Source organism: Protomyctophum bolini, assembly GCF_963924005.1.
Source record: "Protomyctophum bolini genome assembly, chromosome: 14".
Classification (NCBI taxonomy): domain Eukaryota; kingdom Metazoa; phylum Chordata; class Actinopteri; order Myctophiformes; family Myctophidae; genus Protomyctophum; species Protomyctophum bolini.
Window position 1 is genome coordinate 33010876 of NC_137875.1, and position 14582 is coordinate 33025457.

At 42.9% G+C, this 14582-nt stretch overlaps 1 protein-coding gene across 1 annotated transcript; it reads right to left on the reverse strand.

Annotated features, from left to right (window-relative positions):
* Positions 1–6167: 6167 nt before the first annotated feature.
* Positions 6168–7151, reverse strand: LOC308328856 (leucine carboxyl methyltransferase 1-like; the record flags this gene model as incomplete). Its single annotated transcript, XM_080782963.1, has 1 exon — positions 6168–7151. The coding sequence occupies one exon, from the start codon at positions 7149–7151 to the stop codon at positions 6168–6170; it is 984 nt and encodes a 327-aa protein (XP_080639089.1).
* Between the last annotated feature and the right edge of the window lie 7431 nt (positions 7152–14582).

Here is a 14582-nt window from a genome sequence, read left to right on the forward strand (position 1 = left end):
CAGCTGCGACAGTACTGCAGGATAATGGGAACTGGTAAATCGTCTGCATTTACATACCTGTAGCTCTTTTCTAATGTTCCATCAATTGAAAGTGCTTTATAATGAACATCCTTTGCCCATTCATATACAGACAGCAGAGGCAGCCAGCCAAGGCACCAACTTGCTCACCAAGAGCTGTTAGGGGTTCACTGTCTTGCACACTTTGACGTGAAGCCAGGGCCTGCTGAGGATCGAACCAAACGTCTAAACTGCTGGCAGACCTTGCTAACATAGTAACACCCCTATCAGAAAGTGGCCGTTCCACCTTTGTAAGTATATATAACTCATTGTCTGGTTAGATTCAGCAAGTGGGTGACAGAAACGCACAGACCCTCTGCTGTTTCTTGTACACAAACCTTGTGATTAAGCCATGCTGCGTAGGTGGAGGAAGAAAGAGCATTGAAGGCAGGCACGCTGGCTGACTTCACAGTCAGCACCCACCCTGCGGTGGTACAGTATAGCTCCCCCAATTAGCAGAGACAAGATTTCCCCCCATAAGACCACTATGAATTTTTCTCATTGTAGACCCTAGTATATGTGCAAAGCTCACACAAAGAAACATTGCACTGAAATCATTGAAAGGTTTTTTGCTGTTGCTGAATATGTTCATGTATAGCAAACAACACTCATTCTTTATATAGTCCATACTTCTGTCTTATATGATCATCTCTGAGTAGAGTACTACTCCTTGATTGTAATGTTGGTGAATGAGAAACTAATTTGTTTTCATATGCAGCCAAAACATTGTATTAGGAAACTCTTAGTCTATCCTTCTGCAAGGAAACTGTTTGGTAAACTGCAGTTCTGCTAAACCGAAACTCCATAAATGCCTACACTATTTACTGTAGGGCTTACGTGGTTAATCGTATGACCTATAATTTACATAATAGTACATAGAACAGTCCTAATTAATTACATAAAACCTTTCTATATGGGGTAACTCACTCCACAGAAGAGCCTCAGCTAAATGCCTGACATGTAAATTCTCCATGGACACTTTGACTTTGGATACCACATTTTTGCGACTGTGGTACACTATGATGCCATCTGACTTCCAAGTAAACATATAGTACAACACTTCATCATCATGACAAACAGTGCTCTGGGCTTAATGAGAAAACGTGTGTGCACTTTTCTTTGTGACCACCGCGCTCTGACTCATGGTGATGAAGGCTGGATAGCCGAAACGCTTGTCTATTATTCACTATGCAAGAATAAAAACTAAAGCAGTTCTTGGTGTGTGCGACCCATCACCGTTATTTCTAAAACGTGTGTGCAAGCATGTTTCTGGCACAGAAGCGGATGGTTTCAAAAGTTTAATATAATGAGATTTGGCATGCTGTCCAGAAAGAATTTTAACAGATTCAATGTAATTTGTACTTTTGGACAACCTCTTCTGGGCCAAGGTTTTTAACCACTTGAACCCTAGTGTCCCTGAGACGTTTGGTGAAAATTGCAAAGATGTGTAGTGTAGAACAAAGATCCCTGTGGCCGGGACTCCGGTTAACTAATTATAGCATTTATGTGGTTTAAGTCTAAGGCCTGACTCACACCTTCACGACAGATTGATGTATAGCTGATGCATGAGAATTGTTTACTGATGCAAGCTCGCAATGCATTTCCAATGGGAGTCACATGGTTTGACACATTTTTGTTGTATGAGTGTGAGGGGGGCAGTCGAAACACAGCCGAAAGCCATACAACAAAAATGTTGTGTCAAACCATGTGATTCCCATTGGAAATGCATTGGGGAAAGATGTAAACAAACCCTTTGTTTACATCTAGCATGCAACAATGTTGTATGCTAGATCGAAAGGTGTGAGTGAGGCCTAAGAGACCCTGACGGAGGAGGGTGAATTCAGCAATGCGATGCACGCAATGTTTTAGCCATTTGCAATGACTTTGAATTGCATGATATTCGCAGGAATTCGGTGGGTCATGGGAAACTATTTATTCATGTTGAGCTGAGAATCGAGATGGATAGTTGTCTACATGTACGATGAATGGTATAATTTCCTCCTCAATGGAGTTGAATTGTTCCATTGTACCATGTCATCAGATCGCTTGTTGTCCCCTCAACTATCCACTCCTAATCTCCTATTGTGGCTTTCTTCCTTTTAAAGTGGCAAGTGAAGCAGGAGTAACAACGGCCTGACGTGCTTGTCTGTTTCTCTGCCAATAGAATGAACAGGACTGGCCCTTGGCAGCGATGTGAATCATGCACAGGCTGAGCCCAAATGCCATGCTATGCAATGTCATGGTATTCCCAAAGCCCACGGGCAAATCACGCCGCACTGTATAAAACAACAACCCAACAACTGGATTTATGTTGAGAGAGATTGCACGTTTGGGCTGCTGTGAGATGTATAACAGTACAATAATACTGTATAGTATATGTTTGGCATTTTCAGTGTACAGAGCCTTCAGTGTTCAATAGGATATGCGTCGATATCTTTGCATTTTGTAATATACTTCATTACACAGTAGTCCAAAATAAGGGGCGTTGCTTGCTCCGGTCTGTATGCCTATAGCAAAATGTTGAGCAAACATGACCATTACACACAGAGGATAAGACATGCTGCCATCTGGTACAGACAAGCAGAGGTGTGTGTGTGTGTGTGTGTGTGTGTGTGTGTGTGTGGTCTTGTCTTGTGAGGACTGCGGATGAAGTGTGTGTGTGTGTGTGTGTGTGTGTGTGTGTGTCTGCGAGCACTAAAGGAAGCCACGTCATCTTTAACATTGATGGACTGCCAGAAGAAGTGTGTGTGTGAAAAAAAGAGTTGTGCATGCAAATTTGACTGTTGAGATATGCACGTTGCATTTCCAAAAACCTATAAATAATAACGCGGTTCAAAAGATTCAAACCCACGCAGATACAATTTTGAAGTATACGAGACTGAGACAACTTGTCTGTTGATCCAAGCAGTCAAAATGTGATTTCCATGAAACTTCATGCTGCCTGGAGCATATGACCCCTACTAATTTGGGGCATTAAGAAGAGACTCATGCTTTCACATAGCACATAGATCACACATTACATTCTTTTATTGAAAGAATGTAATCAAACCATCTTTACTGCCACCCCCCTCTGGATGGATGGATTGATTGATTGACTGACTGATTGAATACTCCTATTAGTCAGAAATGTAAACGGCACAATTGGGTACAGACAGTCAGACATTGGACAGCACAAAGTCCTGGGTACATGTTTCCATTGTGGTCCTATGTATTAAATTCATCAACATGGCATAAAAGTAACACAAAATACATAACAAATATAAGACACTATATGTTACTGTATACAGTATATAAGCATGGAAGGATATTGTATGTATTTGCCAGACAATGGCAATAGTCAATCAAGACTGGTACAGAACTCATACCCATGTGTGGCATTGCCCATTTGGCATGGGCCATGCCAGATTCTAGGTGGAATGCTTTTAAAGTCCAACAGCAGCACCCGCTTCAAATGTTATCACCCCTTAATCAAGATCAATCAATCAATGTGTGTGATCTGAAGCTTATAGAATACAGCCAGAATGTAATATGTAAATATGACGTAAATTTTGTCCCCACACGTCTTAATATTTGCCATTTACAATGAAAGGAGCAATTATGTCAAATGTCCGCCAAATATGACGTACATTTGTGGCAATTAACACAAGCATTAAATGCCATTGACAATGAAGGTAAAATATACGTGATATGTAGACAAGCAAATCGGCTAACCAATCACATGAATTCAGTTGTTCATGAGATGATGTATAACAATAAGAGCGCCCCTCACTTCACCCAGGTGTGATTTTTGATTTCTTGATCTTTGGAGTTTCATCATGGCAAGGTATACAGTATACAACTCAAACCTCAAAAAAGTCCTAACATCTAAAGTTAGGTCAGCGGCATCCCCACAAATGAAAACACTATCAAGGCCACTTTGGTCCCAAAAGATGCTCTGCAATGGCATGCTTACACTGTAAAAATGTCAATGTAACACTCAGGACTGAGTTACACATGGATAAAAGTATGCTTTTAACACAATTCTACTGTGTGGGCTATTCATTATCAGCAAGCTCAGCAGATACAGTATGGTATTCACTACTAGATGCAAATGGTGGTCTGAAATAAAGAGGCTTGCGTCACGACATTACATAAACACCACGACAGTGCAGCATCAGTTCAAAACAAACATTTTGTGGAAATGAATGTTTCAGGAAAGTGTTTGGGTAACAGCTGTAGGGCAGCTGAATTATCCAATATACATGCATGGGGATTTCTACTCTGGGACTTTTAAGAGCTGCCAAGTCACGCACCACAAACTAAGGCCCAAACCTCAATCTAGGGTGGGATGTCTGTATTCCTCTAAATCTATGTTTAAAAAATTCCAAATCGACATAAAAAAGGCCAAATTTTCTCACTCTTGCCTATTATATCTAATTTATCATCTGATGATAAATTAGATATAATATCATCATGGATCATCCTATACTAGCCAATCAGAATGGCTGTTGCCTGTGATTGGTTAATTCTGGCCAATCAGAATGCCTGTTGCCTGTGATTGGTTAGCTGATTTGCTCGTCTACATATATGACGTACATTTTCCCTTCAATGTCAATGGCGTTGAATGTTTTGATGTTTAATTTACGTCATAACATAATTTCTCCGTTCATCGCTAATGGCAAAACTTGAGACGGGCGGGGACAAAATTTAGCCGACATTTGACCGGAATTCTCTTACCGTGGTCAATCTTGAGACGTGACGGGACAAAAGCTGTTTATAGAAGGGGCTAGAGCCCCTTAAAAATAGCGCCACCTGTGCACACACAACACTTTAAGAATTAGAATGGGAAAGACACATAATCTATAGTGACATTGGCTTGTGATTGACTGATCACATCATAGCGATGATTTGATTGGCTGAGCAAAGTACATATTGAAGGACAGAAAAGTGAAGACGCCAAAAGTGATTCGCCGGTATGACATTTGTGATGATTTGATTGGTTGAGCACGGAATGTAATATACTGTATGATGATGTATGATGATAAGAGCGCCCTTCACTTCACACAGGTTTGATTTTTGAGGGGCGCTAGCCCCTCATATACAGCTTTAATGTTTGTCTTTCAACGATGCTTGTTTAAGAAAACGCCATAGACGTTGTTTTGAGGACAAAAACAAACATTAGCAACCGTTGCTTAAACAAACATTACGTTGTAATTGATGTTGTAAGATGATAAGAGCGCCCCTCACTTCACACGGGTGTGATTTTTAGTTTTTAGTTCTCCCAACTTTAGCCATTATGCCAATGAATTCCTTCCCACATGTGAGTCAGTAGAATACAACTATGTTGTATAGAATACAACTACTGTTGTATTCTACTGACTCACATGCCAGTGAGGAGCCCCCACGGGAGGAAGTCTGTTGTTGTTCTACTCCTCCCTCCCAACCTGTGTTGCCAAGTCTGCTTATTATAAGCCACTTTGGGCTTGTTTTTCTGTAAAGTTGCTTGCAAATAATGGTAGTTGCGGGTTGCAGTTGTGAGCTTGTAGACGTATACAGTACAGCTCATGTGGCCTATAGGCGCTTCTTTAGGGCTTGTTTTTATTGACCTGGTTGCTTATTCCTCTAGCAAAATCTGGCAACACTGCTCCCAACAGGTGCCTCCCCAGTAGGAATATATGCAGAGATTCCCTCCCCGCGTGGCTTCCCTCCCCCGAACACAGGCCAATGGCGTTCGTAGATGAATCCACGGAGGGTTAGGGTTAGGCGCCATGCTTCATGGATTCTTCTATACACAAAGCCGGATGCACCGGGGTGGCTTCAAACCCACAACCTCTGCGGTGGTGGACAGATACTTCACCACTGCTGCGCCACGCGAGCGCTCATATTTCAGTATGTATAAGCACGGTAAAGAAAAGAAAGAGCAGGTCTACACCGCTCCCCAATCCCACCCCGTGTCACACTTGTCATGTAAATCCCTGCTGATGCTTAGAGAATCCATACTGTATATACGTTTACTGCTACCAGGCAGGACAGGCTCGACGAAGGCAGCTTCTTCCAATTCAATTCCATATGCCTTTCTTTCCTCTTCCTTGATTGTGACACACCAATGACATGCGCTAGTCATTTCACACTCAAAACACCACTTGTGACAGACCCAGTTTGAGCTTGTCCTTGGTGGCCCAGCAGATGCTGTAGTGCCGAAGGAGTTGGTGTAAAAGTTCCTTCTCGTCCAGGAACTCCAGCTGTTCAATTCTGGTCACGTCCCCCTGTGGAAGAACACTGTAAACAGTCATCATGTCCAGAGCATCTGCACGCTCCCAAGCGGCCTTTAGGAATCGCTCTTTCTGGGATTCCAGAGACCGGCAGGCCTCTAGTCCCGCCAGGTGACACTGTCGCCGCTGAAGGTTCTCTATCATCACGTGGCCAAAACGGTCCGTCATGTTCACCTGCTCATAGCTGATAAACATGGCAGTGTGGAAGGTGTCTGCGGCCCAGTGCACTAGGTTGGAGGACTGGTCGGGGGTCATGTAGACCAGCACACACTCTGACACCAGCAGCGTCGGCAGCTCAGGGTCCATCTGGAATTTCTTGAGCTTCTCATCTAGGCCCGAGACGTCTCTAAGGTCTGCTCCGATGATGCAGAATCGCTCCGAGTCGAGGCTATGGCTGTCTAATAGTAAGGGGTCTGTGGAGTTGGTTTCGATGAGAGGTTTTGATAGAGATGTTTTTGTCCTGATATTGTGAATCTTCCGGGCCACCACCACAGGGAAGTCGACTTCAAAATACTTTTTAGGTAGAAGGCCGTCATCCTTTAACCTCCAGAATGCGGTGTCTAGACCAGCGCCCAGGTTGATAATCTGACAGTTACACTCCGTCTTTCTGATGAATGCATCGATGAGGTGGTTGACTCCTTGCACGCGGGCATAATACCCTCTATTGATTTCAGGAGCCTTCCGTTCCCCCACAGACCTCACAAAGTACTGAATGTATGGATCTTTCCAGTAACCTTGGCTGGACGCAAACTGTTTGCATGTCGTTGCATCATCACACGTCACCCTCACACCCTCGTCTGCAGTGTCTGTATCTGTGAAGGGTCTCTGGGCAATTTCACTCATTTCATTTTCAGCTAATGCAGTGAAGGCTGCAGGCGATATAACCACATGAGTACAGCAGGAAGACTTATACTTGCTCAAAATCCCATCACACAATTATTGAGATCAAAGAGGGGCATGTCTGGACAGGCATATTGAGGTGTTGCATAAGAATATGGCGACATCATGCGAATGAGGAGGAGAGCATACATCATTGACCATATATGGACACCTAGCTGTTAAAGGAGAATACGACCCACTTCCCATTAAACTATGTAATTATACTTTAGGGCTGATGTGTGGAAATAAGAAGAGGTTACTTGCTGGAGAGTACATTTGTAGGGGTGTCATGTGATGGATGGCAGAAGTAGTCTTTGGACTTCCCTCTGGGCAGCCTGCCGTATAGAATGTGGATTTTACTACATGAAACAGCGTGGCTTGACATATCCTTTTTTAGGGGTGCTAGCCCCTCCAATACATGCCTTTTGAAGACTACGTACTGTATGGCAGCCGATGGGATTTGTAATGTTTTTTTAGAGCACTTATGATGTAAATCGTTTTCCAGCCAAGTCTATGGACTTTAATGTTTGTTTAGGGCAATGACAACATCATGTGGATGGATAAAGGTGATGCACAAAAGCATCTAAATATCATCCCTAAGATATATAAACGACATTGTTAAATGTTAATTGGGTGGTATTCTCCTTTAAGCCGCTTGTCTGAAAAAGGGGACAAAGGTGAGATACAGGCAGACAGAATCCAATGAGGGGGATTGTTACTAAGGCACGGAATAAACCTGATCCACACAATCATTATTTCAGCCACCTTAGAAGATGTGGCTTAGGGGGAAATCCATCAGGTGATACTTCAACAGAGCATGGAGGCTTGTATAGTCATTGGAGTCCCTTTGTAGAGAACCCCAGTTAGGCCTCTTTCACAAAGGTCAAATGGACCGGCAAGCTCACAAGAAGAAAAGGATGATTATTCTCAAGTGCAAATGCTCGATATAGTGGTGGCAATTGGCACGGGGATGTGGATGTGTCCATGAGTAGATGATGAAAGGGTGTTCTTTGTGGGGGTGAACTAGTCTGTTCGGAAGAAACGGTTCCCTGGCATCAAACTCTCTTTGGTTCTCTTGAAATATAGGAAAATGGTCTTATGCAAAGCTATATGATTGATGGCATCTGTAGGCGTGTCCCAAATGCCTGTGGACAAACTACATGTTGAGCATCTCGCCATGCTGGGCTGTCAGAACGTGCAACGCTGAGCGCAGCAGCCCGGCTTCCTCTGATAATTAATGAGCCTGACTACAGTACTGGCATTTAGGAAATAAATGTAAGAAAGTAGTCCATTGAATCAATTAAAAAATATATTGTCACACCACAGATTTACAGGTGTATAAAGAAGTAGGTGACATTCGTTTTGCGCAAGCTCCGTTATATTTGTTGTTTACAGGAAAGACAGGGGACAGAGAGAGAGACGGAAAAAAAAAACAGAGAAGAAACAAGTCAGAAGAAGAGTATGCAGATAGATGGTTATGAACTGTATGGCACAGTGTGATGGAGTAATGGTGAAAGGGTCATTTTACTCCCTTCCAGCATGAGACGGAGGCAGGCTTGGTACAACTGTGGGCACCAGCGCAGGGTAATGTACTGTAGCAATAGGGGACTGTGTGTGTGTGTGTGTGTGTGTGCGTGCGTGCGCGCGTTTGCGTTTCATATCCGAGACACATCTGCCAAGTGGATGTGTTGCTGACTTGCTGTCACCTATGCCTGGAATCTCTGTCAAGAGGGTGTTTTCTGTGGAATGCTAGTCTCATGTGGTCTTACCTTTTTCTTTTCCATTATTCCCCTTTTTCCCTCACAACCAAGACATTGTAGGAATCCCTATATTTGTACAGTATTTGTATAGTTACTATAGTAACAGGACCTACGCAGACGAGATCAGCCTGCTCTTCCGACCGCATGGAACAAGCTCAGGAGTTCCTGAACAGAGTGTGCCACAGTCAGAGTGTGCCAAGGTTGGCCTTCGGCTGAACGCCAAGAAAAACTGAAGTTTTCACCTATATTGAAAAAAGGTTGAGAACCACTATCCTATAACATCCCATCGGAGCATCCACCTCTGACAACATGGTGGCACTGCTCTGAAGGAAGTCATAACTTGCCCCGAGCAGGTTTGTGCTGCGCCTTGACGTTATGTGCTTTCACTCTATCTGTAGCCTAGTCTAAAGAGCATCTCTCTAGACATGGACACGGTATCAAGTCGCGATCCACGCCCCCCCTTGCTGACGTCAACGTTGCCACTCACTATAAAATAGTAAAGTAAGTAGCCTTGCAGAGCCATGAGGCCCATAGGGCAGGAGCCTATCTCCTGTTTCTGTAGCGTGAGGCAGCTTGATGTACAAGTACACCCTCTGGACATGACGCTAGTATGTTGCAGGGACTCACCCCCAATCCAACCCTTGATGCTGAGTGCCAAGCAGGGAGGCACTGGGTCCCTTTTTTCTTTGGTATAACCCGGCCGGGGATTTAACCCCGACCTCCCAGTCTCAGGGTGGACACTCTAACCACAAGCTAGTTCTACAATAAAATAGGCAGTAGGCAAAATAAAGCAGAGAGACGTCTCCCTGGCATGAGTCAAGAGAATGAATATTGAACGGCTACTATTGATTTTTATGTTGTTTTGAGAAGAAAACAAATATATCTGGTTCACACTTGGAGCCCAATCAACAGTCTGGCTCGAATAACGATAATGATGACTCAGATAACGCTGTTGTCGGCTCGATCTCTTGTCAACATATTCTAACTTTTTGATCATACTACAGCATCACACAAAAGCATAAAAAGTAGCAGATCCACAAGCTCGAAACAAGGTGCAAAGCGGCACGTTTTCAGCTTGTAGATCTGCTGCTTTGGCTATTTGTTTTTAAATATTTAAATCCTGAAAATGAGGAGTTTTGGATATATGAGGTTTCCACCCGACAGAAATAGTGTTGCTTCTGGCAGACCCAATCTGCATGAGCAAGTATACTCTTCTCTTGGGAACAAACTAGGGTCTATAACAGGAGTTGCCATGGTTTCCCGGCCCCCCAAAGTTTAGTAACACACTGTATATGTGCAGTGTGTGCGTTTGAAGACTATTCTTAATCAAAGTGAGCAGTATGACTTTGACAACAGCACCAAACAAATCTGCATGTTTGGCAGTCAGTCAGGTCGACGCAGTTCAGGGAAAGCACTATACTGTTTGATCATGTTTTATAAAATGGGTGGTATCTGACAGCTGGGATTCACGCATGAACACAACACAAATCACATTTTTAACTACAGGTTGATCCAAATGTGATGTCCTTTCTCCAATCATGTGTTTATCCTCCAGAGAAAAGATAAAATGTGCATCCTACCAAGTTTAATTGAATCCCTCTTTGTTAACACATTTTTTTACAATAAGGCTTCCCAAGCTCTTCAGGCCGTGACCCCAAAAAATGATCCTATTTGAACTGGGGACCTGACAGGCACTAGGCCTTACATGTAGTTTGACTCGGTTCCACAGAGAAATATTGTGAAAATAGCCGAACTTCAAGCTTCAAACTTCAATGCGATGCATTGAGAGCTTTTAGATTTTCACAATGTTTGCCTCTTTCTTATGGAATATTTGGTCAATTTTGTATTAAAAATGTATTAAAAGTAATTTGATTTTCACTTTAGAAATGTGCACACTTATACTGTTGGTTTGTTTGAGTGAGAAAACAATGTTGCTAATCATCTGAGGACCCCCTCAAAATAATTTGGGGACCCCCCTGTGGGGTCCCCCTAGTACCTAGGGTAATACTAGTGGAGTATATACTAGTGGAGTACAACAATACTGTTGTACTATGCATGGAGACGTGGTTTTAGTGGGATGTAAATATATGAAGAGTAAATATACAATCTATCAACAAATACATCTTTACTACCTGGAATACATATCCAGTCCAGCTAAATATCCACAGTTTTTCAACTTGGAATGTTGTGTTCAAACAAACAAATCATGGCACTGAGCTAGTTTGCACTACCCTGATGAACAACCATAATTGCCCTGGCCTTTATGTGTAGGCTGGTACTGGGTTCCTGCAGTATATTAATTGCATGTATTTTTATCTAACACTAACACTAATGGAAAAGAATAGCTTCCCTGCATTTTGCACGAGGCAATGGACACTGCGCCAGCATTGCTCTGCCTATTGTGCTATTAATCTATATTGCTGGATGACTGTCGTCTGGCTGGAAGTGAACTCATAGTTTGCTCAGGCCTAGCGGAACAGAGACAGACTTGAATCATTCTGTCTGCATTTGAACCCGAAAGTGGGAAGCGAATAAGCGATGCAGGTTGCCTTCCTATGACGATGATTGTTGTTGCTACTGCTAGATGAGGACAATGGACCTAATAGGCCTTGTGGGAAATGCTCCCCTCCCCCATGCATGTGAATGTCTCAGTGACTTCATCAGATCGTGGCCGGCAGGTAGAAATGTATCTCTATATTTCGATATTGTATTTGTCCCTAAAGTACCTGAAATAGCCAATCTATGAGCTTGCAACGCGTCACAAACTTGTAGATCTGCTATTTTTGGCGAATGTTTCCCCCATGATAGGCATGCTGGGGACGTGTTCAAGTGGTTAGAGAACTTTGTCCGATTTAATATTTTTAATATAGATGGTAGACAGCACCTCTGCCCTGAATACCACAGAGAATCCAGATCAAGGAGCAAAGTAAGCTGTTGACAAGGTTTGATCATAGGGGGATCTGTGGGGGAAACGCATACTTAGGTTCAGGAAGTGAGGTACCAGGAACAGCTATAAAAGTACAGGAAGTGAGGCAGCCGGGGGTTCCATTTTTAGGTAAAAAGAGTGTTTGGTGGTGGTTCGTGAAAGAGACTATTTTTAAATTGAAAAACCACTGAGTAGTAGGGCCAGGAAACTTTGAGATATGGAAGAAGAAAGGTTTGGTCAAGGAACATTTCTGAGGGTTTTAGAACCTGCTGTTGCATGGCTCCTCAATAAGGTTGGATTCATGGATTCTGAGACAGCTTTTCCTTGCTGTTTTAGCGCTGTTTTCTGTTTGAAGCATTCAATTAGTGGAAATTATAGCTCTATTAGTCTAATCCACGGAGGGGTGCCTGGCCGCAGCCATAATTGAGGTGTCACATTAAGGGCAGCTTGACACCTCAGCATTGATTGCCTGTAACACGGCACCGCTCCATGGATTTGTCTATAAATAGCTCATGTTTTCGCATGATGACCATACATAACGTCATCTTAGCCCACAAGCACATCATACTGGACACATACACACATGGCACAAAATGTATATATTTTTTATCTCCATGCTTACTACATGACCGCATAGGCCTACTGTACATGAAAGCGTGCACGCAGTCACGCACGTGCGTACACTCACAAGAGCACACACACACACACACACACACACACACACACACACACGCACGTCTTCACATATCACATAAGCCCTAACGAGAGAAAGTCGAAAGACACCTTATCTCTCTCCTCCGCCTGTCCAGTCCTGGAGGATTACCATCAATATCACAAGAAGCGAGCCATCCATGGTAACCTCTCTTTTAACCAATTGTCACTGCAGTTGTGATGCTCCTCAGACTCTGAGACCCTGCCAATGTTTATGTAGCCAGTTAGTAATGCAGGTGCTGTAATCAAACCATAGTTCACAAATAGAATTGTTTTCGTGACCCAGTTTAACAATCTGTGGCCAACAGACCAATAGACACATTTGGCACCTGTCCTGACATTTGGGAAACAGTAGCGCACTATAGTCTACCGATCAGTATGGCACACTTTGAGTGTCACACTTTTCTCAAAGTGACAGTAATTATTGTGCCGTTGCCGGAGTAATTAAGTCCAGTAATTCATTCATGTAATGCTATGAATTAATTATGAGTCTGACCCCCCTTTTGAAGAATATAACACTACAAATAAGAAATGGGGAGAGTTTCCCACAATCAGAGAGTGTATTCTCCAGCAGCGGCCATTGACAATGAATGGCCAGTTTTGAGTGTTGTGTAACACAAACATTGAAGACAAAAGTGAGGACGCAAATTGTGATTGACCAGAATGAGATGATGTTTGATGATAGTAGAGGTACCGCACTCCATTCTTATAGGCAAATAAATTACTTTATTATTGTAGTTAATTAAAGACAACGTTTTGATCAACAGATCTTCATCAGGCCAGTGTTACTGACCTGATATCACTGACCTGAGGTCAGTGATACTGACCTGATGCATTCACACTACCACAACATCTGCCAAGTGGTCCCATGTGTGCGCCCGGTACCATAGTGTGAATATGCCCTCAGTGGCAGAGACTGACAGATTGTTGTGCAGAGTGCAGTAACAGTGCATATTCTTGCTCCATGCTGCTGACACTTGGGTTCAATGAATAAGCATGACCATTATACGGTTGTTGTGATCACTAAACATTGGCAGTACTACAATGGCATTGCATTGGCAACCTTGATAAAACAAGCGCTGCCAGATTTGCGTCTGACAATTCTATTATTATTAGGGTGGCTAATAAAGAGTGTGCTGTCGTAGTACTCAATATATCAGATGTAAATGAGTGCCACAGAGGATGATAAATTCTATACCAAACTTACATGTGGGCTATTTAAGACTACAATGAATGCGAGCTTACAGGATTCTTTCATTCTTGTGATATCACAAAAAATCACACTCGTGTGAAGTGAGGGGTGCTCTTATTGTCATACATCATCATACATCCTCACATTCCATCACTTTTGGCATCCTCACTTTCTCACCTCATTATCTTCATCTATGCCCTCAGCCAATTAAATCATCGCTATTACACACGCACACACAAAGCTGGCCTTAGGAGGGGCTAGTCTAACACCCCTCAAAAATCACCAGTGAGGAGCGCTCTTATCGTCATACATCATCGATTCATCATACATCACATTCCATGCTCAGCCAATCAAATCATCTCAAATGTGGTACACAAAGCTGGGCATAGGAGGGGCTAGCACCCCTCAAATATAAAATAAATTATTCTACTTCCCACTTTGTTTCACACATCCCCTGTTGTACCTCCACATAGCCTCTCTGAGTGAACAAATGGACCCAGCCTTGCAGGTTTGAAACTCTTGAGTGTACCAATCAACCCTTATGGGTCTGTACTCTGAGTGTATTTGACATATTATGTACGAGTCGTTCATGTTCTTTGGTTAAGCTGCCCTCTTGTGGATGATCCAAGAATGACCACAGAGAATATAGAATTTGTGGATGGGTAGGGTTTTACAAATGCTGTTTATGTGCAGGTGGATGCGGGTGGTGGCCGTACTCCTTTATTGTTTTTGTGTTTGTTTTTCAAGTGAAGCACATTGAACTTACCTGGTATTAAATTAACTTGACAACATCACAATATACATTA